This window comes from Giraffa tippelskirchi, chromosome 5, assembly GCF_054371585.1.
Source record: "Giraffa tippelskirchi isolate mGirTip1 chromosome 5, T2T-mGirTip1v1.2.pri, whole genome shotgun sequence".
Lineage (NCBI taxonomy): Eukaryota > Metazoa > Chordata > Mammalia > Artiodactyla > Giraffidae > Giraffa > Giraffa tippelskirchi.
The window spans coordinates 176851775-176873263 of NC_137279.1; the positions used below are offsets into that span (position 1 = coordinate 176851775).

General features: G+C 46.2%; 1 protein-coding gene across 4 annotated transcripts in view; it reads right to left on the reverse strand.

The window, feature by feature from the left end:
* Positions 1-21489, reverse strand: part of SZT2 (SZT2 subunit of KICSTOR complex) — a 52710-nt gene that overhangs the window by 29963 nt on the left and 1258 nt on the right. For all 4 annotated transcript variants that reach the window (XM_081492640.1, XM_081492639.1, XM_081492637.1 and 1 more), the window contains exons 2-9: positions 9972-10097; positions 9500-9673; positions 9033-9203; positions 5488-5619; positions 4585-4726; positions 4069-4175; positions 662-872; positions 274-444 (exon numbers count right to left, since the gene is read on the reverse strand). In XM_081492640.1, the coding sequence (XP_081348766.1) occupies positions 274-444; positions 662-872; positions 4069-4175; positions 4585-4726; positions 5488-5619; positions 9033-9203; positions 9500-9673; positions 9972-10097 (1234 nt within the window). The remainder of the gene's footprint in view (positions 1-273; positions 445-661; positions 873-4068; positions 4176-4584; positions 4727-5487; positions 5620-9032; positions 9204-9499; positions 9674-9971; positions 10098-21489) is intronic.

The window sequence follows — 21489 nt, forward strand, 5'->3', positions numbered from 1 at the left end:
GAGTGCAGGCCCAGAGCCTGCCAACTGACACAAACTGAAGTTTGCAGCCAAAATCTGAAAACAAAGCTAAGTCCAGGACACTACACCACTCTCAGATGACTCACCTGGAACAGAAGGAGATGGAACTGGGAAGCTAAATCCTAAGAGAAGTAAGCCCAGAAGGCAATTCAGAACCCGCTCATCTCAACTGACAGGCAGAGTCTGTCATGCATGGTATGTGGGGGTCTCCTGCTCTGTTTAGAGGTATGGGATACAGCAGGGCCTAGACCTTACCTTTGGCCAATGTGACCTCTCGGACGCTGTAGCCCTCTCGAAGCCGCACAGACACGGTGCTGACCAAGTCAGCTGGAACCTCCTTCTCAGTGTGCTTTTTCCGGCGCAGGGCCAAGGCAGGGTTGCTGCTTGCGGAGACCAGGTGCTCATTAAACAGGCGGTGCTGGGAGCCTAGGGGATGGGTGAGGACGGGGCAGGGGGTCAGTGTTATCCGTTAGCTGACGGAGGGACGGGGGAGGGGCTGCACTGAATCACAGGAGAGACCAGGGCAAAGTCGTCAGCCCAGTTACACTGCCTGGGGACCCGAGCCCTAGACAGATCCCTGTATCATCTCTGGGTCCACACTAGGGTCCCCCGGTTCCCACACCTGCCCCAGTCTGCCCCTCACCGCAGTAATATTCAGGGTTCAGGGCTTCCCCGCTGCGCAGGAAGGAGTAGAGGAGAAATGCCCGGTGGTAGACAGTCAGACCCAGGTTGCCTGGTTCGGGCTCAGGGCAAGTGGACAGGTAGGAGCCGAATGTTGCCATGGCGATAAACTTCATCAATTCCACGTTAGGTACGTGGCCAAAACTGCAGTCGTAAGAGTAAACTCCTCCCACCTGAAGAAAGTGAGCAAGTAGAGACCTAGCTCCAAGAGAGGCAACGGAGAAGAAAGTGCAAGAAGAGACTGGGCTGGGTGGCAGCTCCCATCCCTGGCCCGCACAGCTGCAGCTTTCCTTCCCTGAGCCCTTCTGTCTGAAGCCAACGCCAGCTGGCCACACCTCTCTCGCCCCACATCAAATACCAGCCTGACTCCATTCACTAAGATTTTGGCCAATGGTTCACCAAATTCCTATCATCATCTCAAGACTGCAGTGTCTGACAGGGTGCTTCTCAAACTTTAGGCTGCACACAAAACACCTGAGGTCTGGGGTGGGGGCCTAAGATTTTGCATTTCTAACAAGCTCCCTGGCAATGCCAAGGCTGCTGGTCTGTGGACTGTAGTTTGAGCACTAAACCCATAGATCAGAGATTGGCAAACCACATACAACCTGCAGTCAAATCTAGCCTAGCATCTATTTTTGTAAATAAACTTTTATTGGAACACAGCACGCCCATTCATCTTCCTACTGTTCATGCCTGCTTTCAGGCTACAAGAGCACAGCTGAGTAGCTGGGACAACCATAGGGCCCACAAAACTTAAAATGTTTACTAGTTGGTCCTTTGGAGGTATACTCTAGAATTTAGCAGTCCCCAACCTTTTTGGCACCAGTGACCAATTTCGTGGAAGACAATTATCCCATGAACCAGGGTTGAGAGGGATGGTTTTCAGGATGATTCAACTGTATTACATTTACTGTGCAAGTTATTTCTATTATTATTACATCAGCTCCACCTCAGATCATCAGGCTTTAGATATCAGAGGTGGGGACACCTACAGATGGTTCATTCAATTCCCTGACCTCTTAGCTCCTTAACCCTCATCTCCAAGAACTTTATTCCACTCACCTGCCCCTCTGGCTACACACTGGCCGCTGGCTTCACCTGGAACTACTTCCTCTTTGCAAATTCACCCGCCACATCCCTGATTACACATAACTCTGTCCCATTTTTAAGTTCCTTTCATCCTCCTCCTCCTGCTGCCCTCTGATCCCATTAAAACTTCCAGGCCTTGAACCTTTGCTCTTTTCAAATCTATCCACGTCCTCCTGGCCCTCTTTTCTCAACCCAGCCTGGACCCCATGTTCAAGCAACTTATCATGCAACATTCTCAACTCCCAGGCCCTCCTCACTTTTTTTCTGCTTCCACCTGGAAACCCCAACTAGGATCACAAGCTCTATACCCAGATCCCAAATGAGATCTTAGTGGATCCCAAATGGAAGAAAAACTGCATAGTTGTGCAGGGTGGCGCCACATCAAAACGTATGGCACCCAACCCAGCTGGTCCTTCAGGCCGGTCTTCAGTGTCGTTCCTCCTTTGCAGCTCTGCCTCCCTCCCTCACAGTACATGTCTTCACTTCTATCCTAGTCTCAGAGAAGGAAGGACACTCTTCTGCTCCAAGAATCCCTCAATTTGGTTTTTGAGCCAATGCCCTCCTATTAATTTAGGGACTTCATTCAGCTTCCTTACCTTTTTTTCAAACTCTGCTCCACCATGGCCCTTTGGAAACATGAAGTCTCTAGCTTAAAACACAAATCAGAACACCCCTCTCTTTCCACCCTATCCTCCCCTCAGGCTGCTGTCCTCTCTCGCGCGCATGCTTGCTCCTCCCTTGATCTGAACAACTTGATTCCACATGTCAACACTTGTCTCTACATCCTTCCCTTCTACCCACTCTTCCATGCACTGCAATCATTTCTCTCACTGCCTCTTGACTGTAATAGCCTCAAAAAAAAATTCCATAACCTTCTAATCGCCAAACCCAAAGGGCACTTTTTATTCCTCATTGTACATGATCTCTCTACTGCCTCTCATGCTGTGAAGTACTCCTCCCCCCCCAAACCTGGAAATTCTTGACACCAGAGCCTTCTGGTTTGTCTGATTATTTCCTCTTCATTCTTTGCTGGGCCCTCTTTCTATGAAAGATCTTTAAACCCCAGTATCCCCCAAGTTCTTTGGGGACCCTCCTCTATTCTCAAATGCCATGTGTAGGCTGCCCAAATCCTAACATTTCTCCATTAGTGTGGACTCCTGAGTATCTGATCTCCATGTCCGACTGCTAACTGCTACGAATAGCAGTCATTTACTATGTAATTCTGCACTGTGCTAAACCCTTCAAATGCATCACCTCACCCACTGAGGAAGGTACTGTTACAATCTCTGTTTATAAGTGAATCCACCCAAGAAGTGAAGTGATGTGTCCACATCACACAGCCAGTAAGTGGAGCCAGGATTCCGGCCAGGTGTGCCCAACTCCACAGGTGACACACAGGCACCTGGAACAATGTGCACACACCTGGATTCATCATCCTGTCCTCACTCCACCCCACCTGCTGCTCTCTGTTGACTCTGCTGGCTCCCATCATCAGTGAAGTCAGAAACTTGGGGGCATCCTTAGCCCCTCTTTCTTGTTCACCCCTCACATCTTGCTAATCGTAAGTCATGTTGACGCCGCGCGTTCATTTCCTTAATGCTACCCCCTTTCTCTCTTACCCTGAATTCCCCTAGTTTAAGTCCTGATCCTCTCACCTGACCACTGCAATTAACAGCCTCCCTGCCTCCACTCTTGTCCCTCCCCCAGCAATGAGTGACATTTATAAAACATAAACCCAGTAAGTGACTTTCCTTCCCTCTATCAGCATCACCCACACAATTATGCTGGAACTTCTAACACAGCAGAAGCACCTTTCCACACTCTGGCCTATGCCTACCCTCCAGCCTCGCTTTTCACAGCTCTCTGCCGTCTATCCTATAGCCTGTCAATTCAAACTGGCTACAGGCGCCGGAATATACTCACTCCCTCCTCTGCTTAAGCTAGTTTGAGCTGGGTTTTCTGACCCTTGCAACCAAAACAGGAATAACTAATCTAATGAGGGAGGTGGGACTGGAACTGACTGCCAGACAGCAAATTCTGCATTCTTCTTACTCTAACGTGCTGTCTCTCACATCCTAAGGAAAGAACAAAGATGAGAATCCTCCCCCACCACTTTACTATCCTGTTCTAGACATGATGCTCCCTCCCCATCCCCACCATCCCTCCAGAACTATGTTATTGGCTTTACCTGGGAAACCACTGCCTACAAGAAAGTAACCAGCCACATTCCACCTTGTAAGGTATGATACTTTCCTCTGCTCCTTCCCAGAAAGTCCTTACCTGCACAAAAGAACAGGCCACAGTGCCACTGCGAAGCTGGTTCAGCAGCGTCTCACAGACAGCAACATCAGGGACACTGGTCACTCCATCCGTGATTACAATGATACCTGAAGCAGGAAGCATCAGACTCAAACCTGGGGGCCCTCCAGATCAGAGTCATGGGGAGGCACCTGAGGGACAGGACCTCAGTGTCCACCAACCACTGTGTTTTATAATCCTCCAATACCTTTCTTTCTCCCCTTCCCTCCTGCTCCAACCTTTCAAGGGCTGGGTCCCAACCTCCTTCCAAGTGGTGATCTTGGAGCTCTGCTCCTTCCCACCAGGGTCCCTGCTGGTTGTCAGAGCTGGGGCTACTCGAGATACACACTACTGAACACTTACCTTTCACAAACAAGGAAACAGACATGCTTCCCTAGGGCCCACAAATCCTTTGGAACTTCTATCTTTGTTGATAATACTATCTACCCTTCCTGTACCCCCCCTTTCCCCAATCCCATCAACATTCCTCCTACTGACCTGCACTGGAGTTGGAGGGCAGCAGCTGCAGCGCTAGGATGCCCTGACGAATCATACTGACCAGTCCAAGATCAGCTGTGACCATGGAAACGCCCACTTTCCGGCCTGAGGGCTCCCCTGAGTCTGGGGGCTGGTCTTCTGTCTGGCCCAAGTTACAGAAAAGATTGAATGGGACAGATGGCGCTGCTGCCCCATCCACAGCAAAGCCAGAATTGATAGTCCAGCATTGCCCAGGCCAGACAGGCCTAATCCTATGAGCACTCCAATTCCCCTACTGTGTGGCCAAGTCCTGACTATGCTCCTCCCCCTGCTGTGTGCTTGGAGGCCGATCCTCAGATGGGCAGGGGGTCCAGCACCAGGTGAAGCACCACACTGTCCTGGAGCAGGCCTTCCCCACCTTTTGCAAGTAAGGCCCCCTTTCCATGTTCTTCCATTGCCATTGTGATATATACTAATACATCAATCAGATTAAGTCTTCAGACACACAGACCTGCCATCTGCCTGGCTACTTCTCAGTTATCTAAAAGAACAAGAGAGTGCACTGTGGTGAACCCAAGCAGCTTTATCCCAGATTATACAAAATAGTATAAATCAAAGTCATCGACGATCACCTTCTCAGATCCACTGGGGGAGAAGATTCAGGACTGAAAAAACACAAGCACACAGCCTCCACATTTTCTCCCAGCAGCAACACGCATCTTGGGGAGTCTGTCTAAGCCCTCTTCCAACAGGGAACCTGTCGTGTGCACTCACTAGCACTTCTTTCCTTGGTGCCCTCTGCCCCTGGCTTTTAGCCCTTTTTTTCTGCCGTCTCTTCCCTCTATGACATTTGGCTTGTCCTTCCTCTGTCCCTTAACAGCTCCTCCTTCTAAGCGGCCTCTACCTGCTTTCTCTCCCACATACCTGGCTCTGGGGGTCATACTGCTGCTGTAGCATGGTGGCCACCTTATCCTCAAAGAGACAGAGCTGTGCATACACCTGCTGCAAGAACACCTCCCGCTGGGAAGGGTCCAAAAGGCAGCCCTGGACCAGCACCTGAGAAGCACAAGGGAAAGAGCGAGACATGAAGGGCAGGGGGACACTGGGCAGTACCCCTCTGGTCTCCCAATTTATTCGCCACACAGGGCTGCCCCAAGCTCCCACATGGGGGCGCCACTAACATCTTCCAGTTTCCTCCATCTTGGCCTCCAGGACATTGTCTACAAGCTGCCTTATCTGGCCAGGAAAAGCCTCTTTTGATTCGTACGTTCTTACTCTTGTTGATTTCCAAGCACTGCGCACAGAAGCTTCTCTGGACCTTTTCTCTTTCTTAAGCTTAGAATCTTATTCCCCCAACGAGTGTTCTTGCCTTCTCTTTACCCTCAGCAGATAACTCCCACCCACCATTTTCACAGAGAAAGGAAACCAGTCAAAGGAACTCCCCACTCACCCTAACCTTCACGGTGTACTCCTCTCTAACCCACCGAAAATGCCCTCAGCATTTGCCAGTCATTTGGATCTATCTGTGTTCTTGTTCTTCCTTTCAGGTGCCAAAGAAAAGATTCCTCTTCCTCTTTTTTCTCCCCAAAGCTGATATCTCCATCTAATCTTGGATCTTTTGTCTAACATCTTGGTTCTCTCTCCATGGGGTTTCCTTCCTTCTACTTTCAACATGAGGAAGTTCTCCCATCCTAAAAATTTTATACAGACCTGGTGGCCCCTGTGGTGGCCCTCGGAATCTCTCCTCTCTCCTTGTTCTCATCAGACTCCCACAACCTGCCCCTTCTCCCCAACCCCTGCCCTCGCCGCCCGACAGCTACTTCTTCGCTCTATTCAGAATTGGGCCAGTGGGTGGGGGCAGCCAGAAGAGGGCAGAGCGGGACTTTGGACGACTAGAGGCCTGACTGTGAGGAGAGGAAGACTGGGAGCTGGGGCTGTGAAAAGATGAGAAAGGTGTTCAGAGCTGTACTTTTCAGGAGAGTGAAAACCGGGTCAACCTAAGGGGCCAACAATACAGGTTTGGCTAAATATATAATGACAAAAACATGATAAAATATTAAGAGCAGCAGTCATTTAAAACTGTGTTTTCAAAAAATATGTAGTGATGTGGAGAAATGCCCATATCATATGTTAAAAGAGCAGAAGGTAGAACTGGGTGTTTGAAATAAGCTTGATGTTTCTTCTGTCTCTGGACTGAGGAGTGGTGATGAGCGAAATAAACGCATACTCAAAGAGAAGAAAGACATTCCATAACATGTCAAAAATAGCTATTTCTGGGAGGTATATTATGAGCAAGTTCTGTAGGTTTTTGTTTTAATATTTTATATACTTTCCAAATCTCCTTCAAAGGGATAGTATAAACGTGACAATTTTTTGTTTTGAAAAACAGCAGGATACATCTTGAGGAAGTTGCCTCACTTCTTAGCTGACTTGGTGACAAGAAGCCCTGGAGGCTTACCGAAGTTCTCAGTCCTTGTCTTCTCCACAGTGGCCGTCCTTGTTCAGAGCTCACCTCCTCTGCCATGTTGCAATAATCTTCTGCCTGTTCTCCCTAGTCCAGAATTTGCTCCCAATTCTTCTCACTGGCCACGAACAACTGTCATCTTCCTAGTGTACACATCTGATCCTGTCACTGACATTCCAAACATCTAACAGTTCTCTACTACCTGTGACTAATAATTTCAGTAGCTAACATTTACACATTTTCTACGTGACAGGCACTGTTTTATTAATAAATGCTTGACATGTATTAATTCAATCACCATGCAATATTGGTGACATCCTCATTTTGGAGAAAAGACCCAGATACACAGAGAGGTTAAGTAACTTGCATAAGAGCACACAGCTGGTAAGGGGTACAGCCAGGAAGCACATGAGGCACTTGCAGATACAGATGCTCTTTACCACTAAACTGCCCTGCAGAATAAAGTGCAAGTTCTTAGCCATGACATCCAAGGCGTTTCATAATTCTGCCCCCGCTTATCTCTCCAGCCTCCCCTTTACCACCCTCCTAACCCTCCCATCACTCAATCTTCATTGGGTCCGGCTGAGTAACATGTAGCTCCCTAGAACCCCTGTGACTGACAGCACAGTTTCACAGCTCTCTCTCTTTGCTTCTGCTGGCCCCTCTGCCTGGAAAGCCCATTTCCTCTGCTTTAAATAATTAATATCAATTCATCCTTCAAGACTCAGTTCAAATGTCTTGGTCCAAAAGTCTCTCCTGCTGCTGCTCCAGGCTGGCTGGGTGCTCCCACAGCACCTGAGTCATAATTTATCAGTGCCCTTATCACTTTCAACTGAAATTACCTCCTTCAATATCTGTCTCCCCAACTAAGCTCTCAACCCCTCCCAGCAGGAGAGGAACAGTGTCCGATTCATCTGTGTCCCCAGGACCATCGATCGGGCTTCACTAAGTGTTTGTCAAAGTGAACCAAGTGTTGCTGCTGCTAAGTCGCTTCAGTCGTGTCCGACTCTGTGCGACCCCATAGACGGCAGCCCACTGGGCTCCCCCGTCCCTGGGATTCTCCAGGCAAGAATACTGGAGTGGGCAACCAAGTGTTGAGTGATTACCTAATATCTAAACTTTTCTCACCTTGACCGTGAGCACCTGCAAAGCCTGATTTCTGTCTGGGGATGTAGTCCACCACCAACAGTCCTAACACCAGCACTAGGAGAACAATTCAGTCCCGGGTGGAGGGCTGGGATCCAGGCATGTACCAAATGCCGTGTGCATATTTCAGCCCCTCAGATGCTGTTTCTTGCATCCCCCTCTCTCAAAGCCAGTTTGATAGCTAAGTTGACAATGCAGCCATCAGGGACAGTTTCAGGGTAAGCCCTGACCAATGAGTTAAGGGTGGTTACAAGCAGATGAGGGGAAACTGGGCCAATACTTATCTAAGCCCAAAACAGATATTCCAGTAACAGACTTGGCCATTCTCCAAAAGGAGTGCCTTCTGATAGACTGCCTGGGTGCTGGATAAGCCTGTAATTATCTGTATGGTCAGCATTAACACCCGACAACTCGCAGGGCTCTAGAAGAAAAATGACCCTCCTCTCTCCTTGGAAGAAATTATGTTTCTGGGTCTTTGTTATATTTCAAAACCACAAAACTGTCCCAAAAGACCATCTCCTAGAGGCAGTGCAAGGAGTTAGGACAGTATCGAGCCTTCCGATGGAACTAAAAGGAGCAGGGAAGAGAAAAGAGACATTCAGGAGCAGAACCAGAGACTTAAAGGAGCAATGAGAGAGCATTTGTCCAGTCAGTGCCAACTCATCTGATGCTTATGGGAAGGCCCTTTAAGGCCAGAGCAACAGACACAGACAACAAAGGAGAGAGATTTGCAGAGATGACTAGGTTTGAGGAGAGCTGGGGACTTTGGGCATGGAGAGTAGAGTCAGGATAAGGACTTGGTCAGCAGACTACCCAAAATTAGGTCTGAGGAAACAGACATGGAGAAAGGATGCAATACCTGATGGGACTGCAGGCCAATGATGGAGGAATAGGCCTGGATAGTGACGTAGATCTCTGGCTGGAAGTCGATACAAGATCCAGGCACTCGGAAGGGCTGGAGCAGCCCGCCTAGGCAGCGGGAGAGGGCATGGAAAACTTCATCAAACAAGATCTCCCCTGTGGAATCATCCTGAGGGCAATGCAAAGAAAGGTCTCTCAAGGGTAACCAAATACAGCCCTGAGCAGAGGGCAGATACAAGCAGCTTCCGGGGGTGAGATTCTTAAGGTTGATCATATCCCCCAACACCGTGCACAGATGGGATGGGCTCTGTCTTCAAACACCCAGCAATCCTTCACACATCTGTCTCCTTTCCACAGTGGTACCACTGTGGGATCATTCTTCACTTATCTCAGGCTGCCTCTTCTTATTCCTCACTTCCTACCCAATCCTTTCTTCCCACTGCCTCCCCTCAACCAACCCCTTACCACAATGCCAGTAGATGGGCTGAGGTCCAGCTCAATGACAAACCGATACTGCCAGGCCAGGAAGGTGACCCGGGTGGATGGTACAAGGAGGAAGGGCCTGGGCACCACTGGCTCATCTGGCTGCCACCCAGGAGGTAGGACACTGAGGACTTCCAGCTCCTGCTCAGACTGAAGCTGATGATGGAGAGAAGAGGGAAGAGTCAGGGAAGTCACCCCTTTCTCTCCAGGACCTGACTTCCAGACCCAGAATGACACACCACTGGCTCTACCTCCCGCAACCCAACCAAGTACTTCTCCAAGCTGGAAAAATGACTGGACAAAATTCCGCCTGTGAAATCTTATGGGCAAAGTCACTTGCCCCTCCTAGAAGTAGACCCCTCCGAGTTAGTCTCCCCTCCTGTTTCCAGCACTCTCCTTAAAAAAGCATGTCCTCCAGGTCAGCGCTCATGTTGTGCATGTCTCTGGGCCTCACCAGCCTCTCTTGGGGTGTGGCCTGCACAGTCTGGTGCAGGTGATTGAGGAACCAAGCCAGGCGAACATTGCGGGAGATTCGATAATCCTTTTTCATCAACAGGAACACCTGCCCGGCTTCTTCCACCTAGGGAAAAAGAGATATTTAATAAATCTATAAAAATTCACTAGTCCCAGGGACTTCCCTGGTGGTCCAGTGGCTAAGACTCCATGCTCCTCATGCAGGTGGCCTGGGTTTGATCCCTGGTCAGGGAACTAGGGGCTTGCCAGATGGCTCCATGGGTAAAGAATCTGCCTGTAATGCAGGAGACACAGCTTTGATCCCTGGGTCAGGAAGATCCCCTGGTGGAGGATGTTGCAACCCACTCCAGTATTCTTGCCGGGGGAATCCCATGGACAGAGGAGCCTGGTGGGCTACAGTCCGTGGGGTCACAAAGAATCGGACATGACTGAAGACACTTAGCATGCACGCAGGGAACTGGATCCCATGTGCCTCAACTAAGGGTTCACATGCTGCAACTAAAGATTCATGTGGCCGCAACTAAGACCTGGCACAACCAAATAAGTATTTTTTTTAAATTCACTAGTTCCTAGTACATAGCAGAGAAGGCAATGGCACCCCACTCCAGTACTCTTGCCTAGGAAACCCCATGGATGGAGGAGCCTGGTAGGCTGCAGCCCAAGAGGTCGCGAAGAGTCAGACATGATTGAGGGACTTCACTTTCACTTTTCACTTTCATGCACTGGAGGAGGAAATGGCAACCCACTCCAGTATTCTTGCCTGGAGAATCCCAGGGACAGAGGAGCCTGGTGGGCTGCCATCTATGGGGTCGCACAGAGTCAGACACGACTGACGCGACTTAGCAGCAGCAGCAGCAGCAGCAGTACATATAGATCACAGTGCAAGTAACTTGTCCAAAAAGCTCAGAAGTCATTACCGAGGCAAGGCAGCAGAGGTGAAATGGTTACCCCCACTTCAGTGCAAAGGGTTTCCCAAGGATTCAATTCTCATCTCTTGGTTCCCATTTCTCCTCTAAAGACCTCTATGCAGATCAAGTGACCTTCGTACATATCAATGGATATGTGAGTTTCTCCTATAAACTCTAAGTTCTTTGAGGGCAGGGATTGCGTCTTGCTCTATTTTTGTGTCTCTGTGCTTAGCAAATCACTTAAAACAGAACAGACACTCAATAATGCCCGGCAGTTCCTCCTATTAAGTCTTGACAACAGCAGGTACTGAAAGCTCTGCACTGGGTGAATGGCAAGCCTACTGAAGACCTCAAAGCCCAACTTCTATGGGTCACAGTCTCCCTCCCCACCCTTCTCAGCTGTCAACGCTCCAGTTCCTTCCTTCCGTTGCCTCACAGGCAGTCAGTTCAACTGTGTCCTAACAACCATCTGTTCCCTTGCCCGTGTCCTCACCTGTCACCACAAAAGCCTGGCTAACTCTTGCCTCAGGATGAATTTAACTTTCTTCCTTATCCACACATACACTGCACCAGCTGTATACTCTGACAGAAAGAAACCTCTCACCTTGCCAGTGGTGCCACTTCTAGCGAACGTTACCAATCATTTTACCTTTCCCTGGTCAGTAACCTTTCCTTATTCCCCTCAGGTTTTCCAGTCTGTCAACTCCCGCGGTCCCAGCAGATAAACCTGCCTGTTTTGCAGAGAAATAAGGGTCAGCTGGCCTGAACTCCCCGATGTTTCCTCAAGATTAACCCTTATCAGTAACATCCTTTACTCCCTTACTCTTGCCTCAGACGAAAAGATTACTCTCCTCCTTAGACAAACTGCAAATTTCTCTTCCCATGTTCCTAGTGAGGGGGAAATGCCAGGCTGCGAGGAAGTGAGCACAAGTCAGTGATATCCTGTTGAGAAATGGGATGTTGAAATGAAGATTTTTTTTTTCTCCAATAATGGGGAAATACCCATGGAGAAGAGATGGAAAAAGCCCTGGAAAAGCAATGATGATGGGTACCTGATGTTGGAGAAGAGTTTGGAGAGCAGAGATGCAACGACTAATGATGACGAAAGACCTTTCTCTCCAAGGCAGAAGGCAAGCATAAAGAGATACAGAAACAACGGATGCACGTATACGTATGGCTGAATACTTTCACTGTTCACCTGAAACTGACACAACATTTTTAATCGGCTACATCCCAATACAAAATAAAAAGTTTAAAGTTTGGGAAAAGAGATACAGAAACAGACACCGGAAAATGGCAGGAATGATAGTAGAAGGAAGAAGAGGGAAGAAACACATATTTATTGAGTACCTAAAATACATTCAATAGAACTGCAGAGGTTAAGTATAAGAACTTCAGATTCAGACAGCCTGGGTTTGAATCCCAATCCAGCCTCCTATTAGCAGTGAGATTGTGGAAAAGGTACTTAATCTATATAAGTCTCAGTGTCCTCATTTGTAAAATGGAGATAGTACTGGTATTAGACCCTAATACCAGTACTAATTCTAATACCGATTGAATATATGAAGTGCTCAGCACAGTGCATGGCACTTAGTTAGAACACAATAGAAGTTAACTATTACAGGTTATGACCAGGCTCAACACTAGGCCCTTTACCAGGGTAACCACATTCAGTCTTCACACAAAACATTTAACAGAAGTAAGCGGAGGTCCGAAAAAGTTAGGCAGCTTAGCAGAATTTGTACTTCAGTTCAGTTGCTCAGTCATGTCCACCTCTTTGTGATCCCATGGACTGCAGCATGCCAGGCTTCCCTGTCCATCACAAACTCCCAGAGCTTGCTCAAACTCATGTCCATCAAGTCAGTGACGCCATCCAACCATCTCATCCTCTGTTGTTCCCTTCTCCTCCTGCCTTCAATCTTTCCAAGCATCAGGGTCTCTTCCAATGAGTCAGTTCTTCACATCAGGTGGCCGAAGTATTGGAGTTTCAGCATCAGTCCTTCCAATGAATATTCAGAATTGATTTTCTTTAGAACTGACTGATTTGATCTCTTTGCAGTCTAAGGGACTCTCAAGAGTCTTCTCCAACACCACAGTTCAAAAGCATCAATTCTTTGGTGCTAAGCTTTCTTTATAGTCCAACTCTCACATCCATACATGACTACTGGAAAAACTTTAGCTTTGACTAGACAGACCTTTGCCAGCAAAGTAATGTCTCTGCTTTTTAATATGTTGTCTAGGTTGGTCATAGCTTTTCTTCCAAGGAGCAAGCGTCTTTTAATTTCATGGCTGTGGTCACCATCTGCAGTGATTTTGGAACCCCCCAAAATTAGTCTCTCACTGTTTCCATTGTTTACCCATCTATTTGCCATGACGTGATGGGACCGGCAATGGCACCCCACTCCAGTACTCTTGCCTGGAAAATCCCATGGATGGAGGAGCCTGGTAGGCTGCAGTCCATGGGGTCGCTAAGAGTCGGACACGACTGAGCGACTTCACTTTCACTTTTAACTTTCATGCGTTGGAGAAGGAGATGGCAACCCACTCCGGTGTTCTTGCCTGGAGAATCCCAGGGACGGCGGAGCCTGCTGGGCTGCCATCTATGGGGTCGCACAGAGTCGGACACGACTGAGGTGACTTAGCAGTAGCAGTAGCAGATGGGACCGGATGCCATGATCTTAGTTTTTTGAATGTTGAGCTTCAAGCTAGCTTTTTCACTTTCATCAAGAGGCTCTTTAGTTCTTCTTTGCTTTCTGCCATAAGGGTGGTGTCATCTGCATATCTGAGGTTATTGATATTTCTCCTGGCAATCTTGATTCCAGCTTGTGCTTTACCCAGACTGGCATTTCGCATGTACTCGGCATATAAGTTAAAAAAGCAGGGTGACAACATACAGCCTTGACATACTCCTTTCCCTATTTGGAACCAGTCTGTTGTTCCATTTCCAGTTCTAAACGTTGCTTCTTGACCTGCATACAGATTTCTCAGGGGGCAGGTCAGGTGGTCTGTTATTCCCATCTCTTTAAGAATTTTCCACAGTTTGTTGTGGTCTACACAGTCAAGGCTTTGGTGTAGTCAATAAAGCAGATATTTTTCTGGAACTCTCTTGCTTTTTCAATGATCCAATGGATGTTGGCAATTTGATCTCTGGTTCCTCTGCTTTTTCTAAATCCAGCTTGAACATCTGGAAGTTCATGGTTCACGAACTGCTGAAGCCTGGCTTGGAGAATTTTGAGCATTACTTTGCTAGCGTGTGAGACTTAGTGCAACTGTGCAGTAGTTTGAACATTCTCTGGCATTGCCTTTGGGATTGGAATGAAAACTGACCTCTTCCAGTCCTGTGGCCACTGCTGAATTTTCCAAATTTGCTGGCATATTGAGTGCAGCATTTTCACAGCATCATCTTTTAGGATTTGAAATAGCTCAGCTGGAATTCCATCACCTCCACTAGCTTTGTTCATAGTGATGCTTCCTAAGGCCCACTTGACTTTACCTTCCAGAATGTCTGGCTCTAGATGAGTGATTACACCATCATGGTTATCTGGGTCATGAAGATCTTTTTGTATAGTTCTTCTGTGTATTCTTGCCACCTCTTCTTAATATCTTCTGCTTCTGTTAGGTCCATACCATTTCTGTCCTTTACTGTGCCCATCTTTGCATGAAATGTTCCCTTGGTATCTCTAACTTTCTTGAAGAGATCTCTAGTCCTTCCCATTCTATTGTTTCCCCCGTTTCTTTGCACTGATCACTGAGGAAGGCTTTCTTATCTTTCCTTGCTATTCTTTGGAACTCTGCATTCAAATGGGTATATCTTTTCTGTTCTTTGCCTTTAGCTTCTCTTCTTTTCTCAGCTATTTGTAAGGCCTCCTCAGACAACCATTTTGCCTTTTTGCATTTCTTTTTCTTGGGGATGGTCTTGATCATTGCCTCCTGTACAATGTCACGAACCTCCATCCATAGTTCTTCAGGCGCTCTATCAGATCTAATCCCTTGGATCTATTTGTCACTTCCACTGTGTAATCATAAGGGATTTGATTTAGGTCATACCTGAATGGTCTAGTGGTCTAGAATTTGTAGGCACAGGGTCAGAAGTCAAGCCCACACCTGATGAGCTGAAAGTCTATCTACTGAGTTTAACATATGGATCAAACTGGGGACTTAGGAGCAGAAAAGTTTTAAAATGGTTACAAGAAGGAACATGATGGAGGTTTATAAAGGATGCTGTGACATAATTCAAAAAGACGATTTAAACGTCAATGTGATGCGATTCAGTATTACTTTGTGTTGTCTCTATACCGTCTAAAATCACATTTTGGGAAATATTACTGTTACACTGTTATCCTGCACTGGCCTGAGGTAGGCTCTGGCTAGGATTCTGGATTTTATTCAAGAATTAGGTCAAGCTACCTAAATCTTTTTTCAGCAGGGCAGTATTATTGTATCTGCATTTTAAAAAATCACCCCCCTGGCTACCACAGGATTTAGAAAGCTCCCCTAACAACCAGGGGAGATGACAATGGCCTACAGCACAACTATTCAAAGTAGCCATTCTGTGAGCTGTTTGTGCCTGTTCCCTGCTGAGACAAGGAGTTGTACTAGAATGTAAAACCACCACTGCCTTTCACTGACGGTCTTGGGAAAAGTCAGCTGAACTAACCTTTAAGACAAGTGAGCTCAGCTGCACTTTAAGGAATCTTTAGAATAACACAGACAAGAACTGATGATTAATCAAAGTAGGGAAGAAAAGTGAAGTCACTCAGTCGTCTCCAACTCTTTGCAACCCCATGGGCTGTAGCCTGCTAGGTTCCTCCATCCATGGGATATTCTAGGCAAGAATACTGGAGTGGGTTGCCATTTCCTTCTCTAGGAGATCTTCCTGACCCAGGGATCAAACCTGAGTCTCCCGCACTGCGGGCAGACTCTTTACTGTCTGAGCCACCAGGGAAGCCCAAAGTAACCCCCCAAAAAAAGGTGTCAAGGTTGCTTAAGGTAACACCAAAAACCAGTAGGTTGCAGGATGATTTCTGGTGGCTAGAGAAATCAAGGTATAGTTATTTCCTATCATTTCTAACCATCATTCCCCTCAAAAGGTCCTATCAAATTGAATGCTCTTATTGCCAAACTCCTAAGAAGACAAAAGGGATCTAATTGGCTTGAAAGGAAACGGCAGCAATTACATGCCCTCTTTCTCTGATCCTTGGCCTCAGAATGAGTTACTCTTATAAACTAGACAACCTCTCCCTCGTGGATTGGCTGTGTGGTCTTAGTGACCTCTCTAGTCTACATGTTGACTGTGCCGCGGTTCTTATCTTGAAAAAGGCTGGGTTGGGTTCAGTATTATCAGAATAAGAAGGATATCCCCGTTCAGCAGCCCTTTCTGTTTATCACTCTATCCCCGGAGTCTGGTGCACTGCCTGGCAATAGGATGCTCTATACAGTTTTGCTGAATAAGTGAATTCACTCTATGTTCTAAGCAAAACAAATGCAACATTTAAAACCAATCATAGGCAGTACAACTCTTCTCAAGGTGAGGTCATAATAACACCAGTCTCCATGCTATTTTCCTTTTGCTCTTCTTTGGTGGTTAGTAAAGACACTTTTTAAAAAAATGCCAGTTTGTCTCAGTTGTGCAAGGAAATAGCCAGGAAGTTTTTCGGCCCATACTGAGCCAGGGTTAAAGGAGGGAGAGCACAGGTCTACATCTCAGCACCATAAGGAGAGTTGGGGACACCTGGTCACTTCATCTTCTAGGACTAAAATCTTGGCCACTCTGGGTTTAATAAGTGAACCTTTCCATGATTCTCTGTACTGTTTGGTATCTTGTTAGGCATTCACAAAGCGGCCTGAATTTCTTCATAGCACCCACCACAGTTCATACTGAAAAATCTGTGTACTTTTTAATGTTGATTTCCCCAACAAGTGTAGACACCACAGGGAGGCAGGGGCTGTCTACGTTGTGCTGTTCTTTGCTGTACCTCTGGCAACCAGCACAGTGCCAAGATACACCAAGGGAGGGAATATTTGTTGAATGAACGTATGAATGAGAGAAATTGCTCCCACAAGTTATATTCACTCTCTTCTCTGTTTTAAGCTATGTTCTTAGTATCTTACCAGTGATTCCAAATTTTTCACTTTGATCAACATCTGGCTTTTGTTGTTCAAGAACTCCTATCCTTCCTCACCTGTGGAAAAACTACTGTTTGGATTTTTCCTTTGCCTCCATGAAAGTGGTTTTTACCAAGTTTTTTCCCCCCACCAACCCACTCCAGTACTCTTGCCTGGAAAATCACATGGACGGAGGAGCCTGGTAGGCTGCAGTCCATGGGGTCGCGAAGAGTCGGACACGACTGAGCGACTTCACTTTCCCTTTTCACTTTCATGCATTGGAGAAGGAAATGGCAACCCACTCCAGTGTTCTTGCCTAGAGAATCCCAGGGACGGTGGAGCCTGGTGGGCTGCTGTCTATGGGGTCGCACAGAGTCGGACACGACTGAAAAGACTTAGCATCAGCAGCAGTATGTTCTTTACTGATATTATCTTCTTCTCTACAATTCTGGAATGGGGGGAGGGTAGTTCTGGTGTTTAATAGATTTTAGATAGAATGACAGTATTACAGAAATAAAATGTGATGTGACAGCTGAGACTCTGGCCTTGACCTTTAGTTTCCTCCTCTATAAAATATCACCACCTACCCCAACAATGGGTGAAAGCACATTGTAAAGTTAAAAGTGCCACATAAATGCATGTATCAAATAGCAACAAGGTGCTGCTGTTTTGAGTCTAAAGGAAGTTCCGCACAGCCATTCACTTCAGCTTTTTGTGCTCACTCTCACTTGGTTGGCAGAGTTAGAAATTTCTTCACACTGAGCCAGAATCTGTCTTCTTGATATTACATTGACCTGCTCTTGAAATCTGCTCTCTTGAAAATATATCACTCACTTTGGGTTTTACCTCCTGAGGCCACAGAGGGAAAATCTGACCCGCTGCCAAAGGAGAATCTATCAGATATCTGATGATGGTTCTGAGTCTTTGCTGCTCCACAATAAACATCTCCAGGTTTCTTAAGTGTATCTCTAACAGCATGGTTTGAGTTCCCTATTTTATATCTTAGATCACAAGCCCACAAACAAACTCTGGCTGGTCTACTTTTCAACTTAAAATGTGGCACCCAGAATGCAGTACAAGACCCAGGTGAGGTCACATTCAGAGTATCCCACATTCTATTTACTTTGGGGAAAGCTTTACCATGCTGTTGACCCGAGAAATCTCTATGACTTTCTCGCTTCTTCTGCTTAGACACATCCCCCATTCTGTCCTCACGCAGCTGGCTTTTTTTGGACACATACAATTATTCAATTCGTCCTATTACATTGGATAAACCCAGCCTATTATTCTATTGTGAAGCTTAGGCTGCTGTTTTGTCTTCTAGTAAATCTCTTTACAGCTTAATTTCCCTGCTGATTCAATCACGATGCCATCAAGTCCTCATCCAAGTCGAAAGAGGACAAAGGTAAGGTGAGTATGTATTCATTTGTCACTCAACAAATTTACGGAGAGTCTGCCATATGCCAACACTGGGCTAGGTCCTAAGGATATGATGGAAAGCAAAAATTGGCATTCTCTGCTCTCACAGAATTCACCCTATAATGAAAAAAAAAAAAATCAGATAATCACTCTAATTACTATATTAATACAAACTAGGTGTGCCTAAGGATAAGAATGTGGTTTTATGAGAGCATGTAACAAAGTAACCTGACTCAGAGATGAGTCTTAAGAAAAAGTGACCCTGAAGGTTGAGCAGAGTTGACCAAGTGAGGAGGGAAAGGAGGATACACCAGATGGAGGGTACAGACAAGTACTGTCCTATTAGAAGACTTTCTTCAGACTATTTCGTTAGTAGGCTGCTTAATTCCACTACTGTGTAGCTTCTGTTTCTCCACCTTGTCTCAAAGATTATTTTGAATGATGTACTAACTCTTCAAGGCCAAACTGAAGTCTAGTTCATCAATCGGTTCTTACAGAACCCACACTCTTGAAACCAGGAACATTTCCTAACTCGAGCCTTCTCGCAACATTCCCCCTTGTATGTATCCTTTAAAGTCAACAACTACATTTTCACAAACATCAGCTCTAAGTTTTCTTCACATTCAAGGTGCAATTTATCGAAACCAAAAGACTCAAGAATTAATTCAGGCAGCTAGAGTGGTATTTTTCCAAGTGTGATCCAAGGACCCAGTGGCATCAGAACCACCTTGCTGCTGCTGCTAAGTCGCTTCAGTCGTGTCCAACTCGGTGCGACCCCATAGACGGCAGCCCACTAGGCTCCACCGTCCCTGGGATTCTCCAGGCAAGAATACTGGAGTGGGTTGCCATTTCCTTCTCCAGTGCATGAAAGGGAAAAGTAAAAGTGAAGTTGCTCAGTCGTGTACGACTCTTAGCAACCCCATGGACTGCAGCCTACCAGGCTCCTCCGTCCATGGGATTTTCCAGGCAAGAGTACTGGAGTGGGGTGCCATTGCCTTCTCCACAGAACCACCTTAGGTGCTTGTTAAACTGCAGAAACCTGGGCACCACCTGAGACCAACTGATTTAAGAGTCAAGAGGGCTCAGGAGTCTACACTTCATGAGCTCCCCTAAGTCACTCTTCCACTGCACTGGTTGAGAATTCGAGTTAGCTGTGTTCTCACAGCATGACACTTACGTGGAGATTTAATCCCTGATACTGAATCCTGAGTTTGAAGTACACTGGAGTTGTCTGGCAAAGAGAAAGCAGGGTTTTGAAGGCAGAGACTTGGATTCAAACATGCTCTACTACTTGGTATCCAACTGAGCCTGGACAAGTCAGTTTTTCCAGGCCTCAGTTTCATCTGTAATATGTGAATAAGAATGTCTACTTCAGAAGAATGTTGTGGCAATTAACCAGGAGAATCAGACAATGATAGAGAAAGCCTATCATTCTCTGGAACATTCTTTGAGGACTACATACCATTCACAGCAAGCTGAATAAGACATGAGGCATGTGCTGCATACTATGTACGCCAGGATGAAGGAAACAATGTCCATCTCATTAATTTGGTTTTTGTTTGTTGCCCCTGTCCCTTGGTGGTTAAGGTAAAAATTATTCTTGAAGCCTTTTCCAACCCCTGTGCTGTTTTCTGTTAACAGAGTCCCACAAAATAGTTTTCACTTGCCCTTGAACCACTGTATATATGCCAAAGTCCTGAACCTCAAGTATGGCTTCAACCTGAATCTTCTTCACCAGTCTTATCTCTCACCCAGCTCCCCCTGAGCCTGAGCGCCTAAGATCACACACTTGTTCCACTGCTTATTAGAATAAGGCCTTGGTGAAGTTACTTAAACTCTCTCTGCTGGAGTTTCCTCACCTGTGAAAGAGGGATAATAACTATGCCTATTTCACGGGGACTTCCCAAGTATTAGATGCTAACTCAGGAAGCACTCATGTTAGCTCTTCTCACTGTCACCGAGCCCACATAAGCAGCTGCTTCCTCTAAGTTCTCTGAAGGCTCACAGCTCCTCCTTCCCTCCGGATTGTCAATTTCCCTTCGCCGGCAATGTATTCTGTCTCTCCTCACAGCCACCCTTCACTCCTCCACGCATAAATGTCATTCCTCTGAGAGGGCTTTAAGAACCACCCCCTTCACTTAACAATTAGGTTAAGAACCCTTGTTAAACACTCACTCGCTCTGTACTTTTCCTTTGAGGCACTTATTATCATAATTCAATGTTTGTTCACTCCATTAAAATAGGGAGTGTTTTACACTGCTCCCTATTCACCCTGATACTTAGCACAATTCCAAGTCCATAACAGCACACATCATTTAAGTATCTGAGGAATGATGACTTCTTAAATCTGACTATGCCCAATCTTTCTCTCTTGGGATTATAATAACCTCTAACAGTCACTTTTCTGCCAAGGGGCAGGACTCTCTTTACCTTCTGGGGTAAGATTTTCAGAAATGCAAATCAAGAATTTAACAAATGAACTTGTGGCTGAGTGAGACTGCCAGGAACGTGTGTTGATTCAAGTTATTTTAGATTTGCACTGCTCAGTATGGTAGCCATTACCATCTGTGGCTACTGAGCACTTGAGATATTGCTAGCCCAAAGTGACATGTGCTTAAATGTAAAATACACTCTGGATTTTAAAGACTTGGTACAAAAGAAGAACGTTAAATATTTCATAATTTTTAATATTCATTACATGTTGAAATGACACTATTTTGGAAATATGGGGTTAAAGAAAATATGCTATCATAAATTAATTTTACCTATTTTTTTAACCTCTTTAAGCGGCTACTAGAAAACTGGCATATATACCTTGCATTGGGTTTCCATTGGAAAATGCTGTTTTAGACTATATGCATGAAAAGTCTGTTGTATTTCACAACAACATCCTTCCATGTCTTCTCATTTTAATCCACAAAACATGCTCCAAATTCCTTGAGTATTCCTCAGTAATGGTATTTCTGATGCATAGGGTACTCCACCAGCCCTGTGAGCACATCTGATCCTTTTTAATAGGGTAGTTTCCTACAATTGTATTTAATCTTGGGTCTTATTACATCAAAT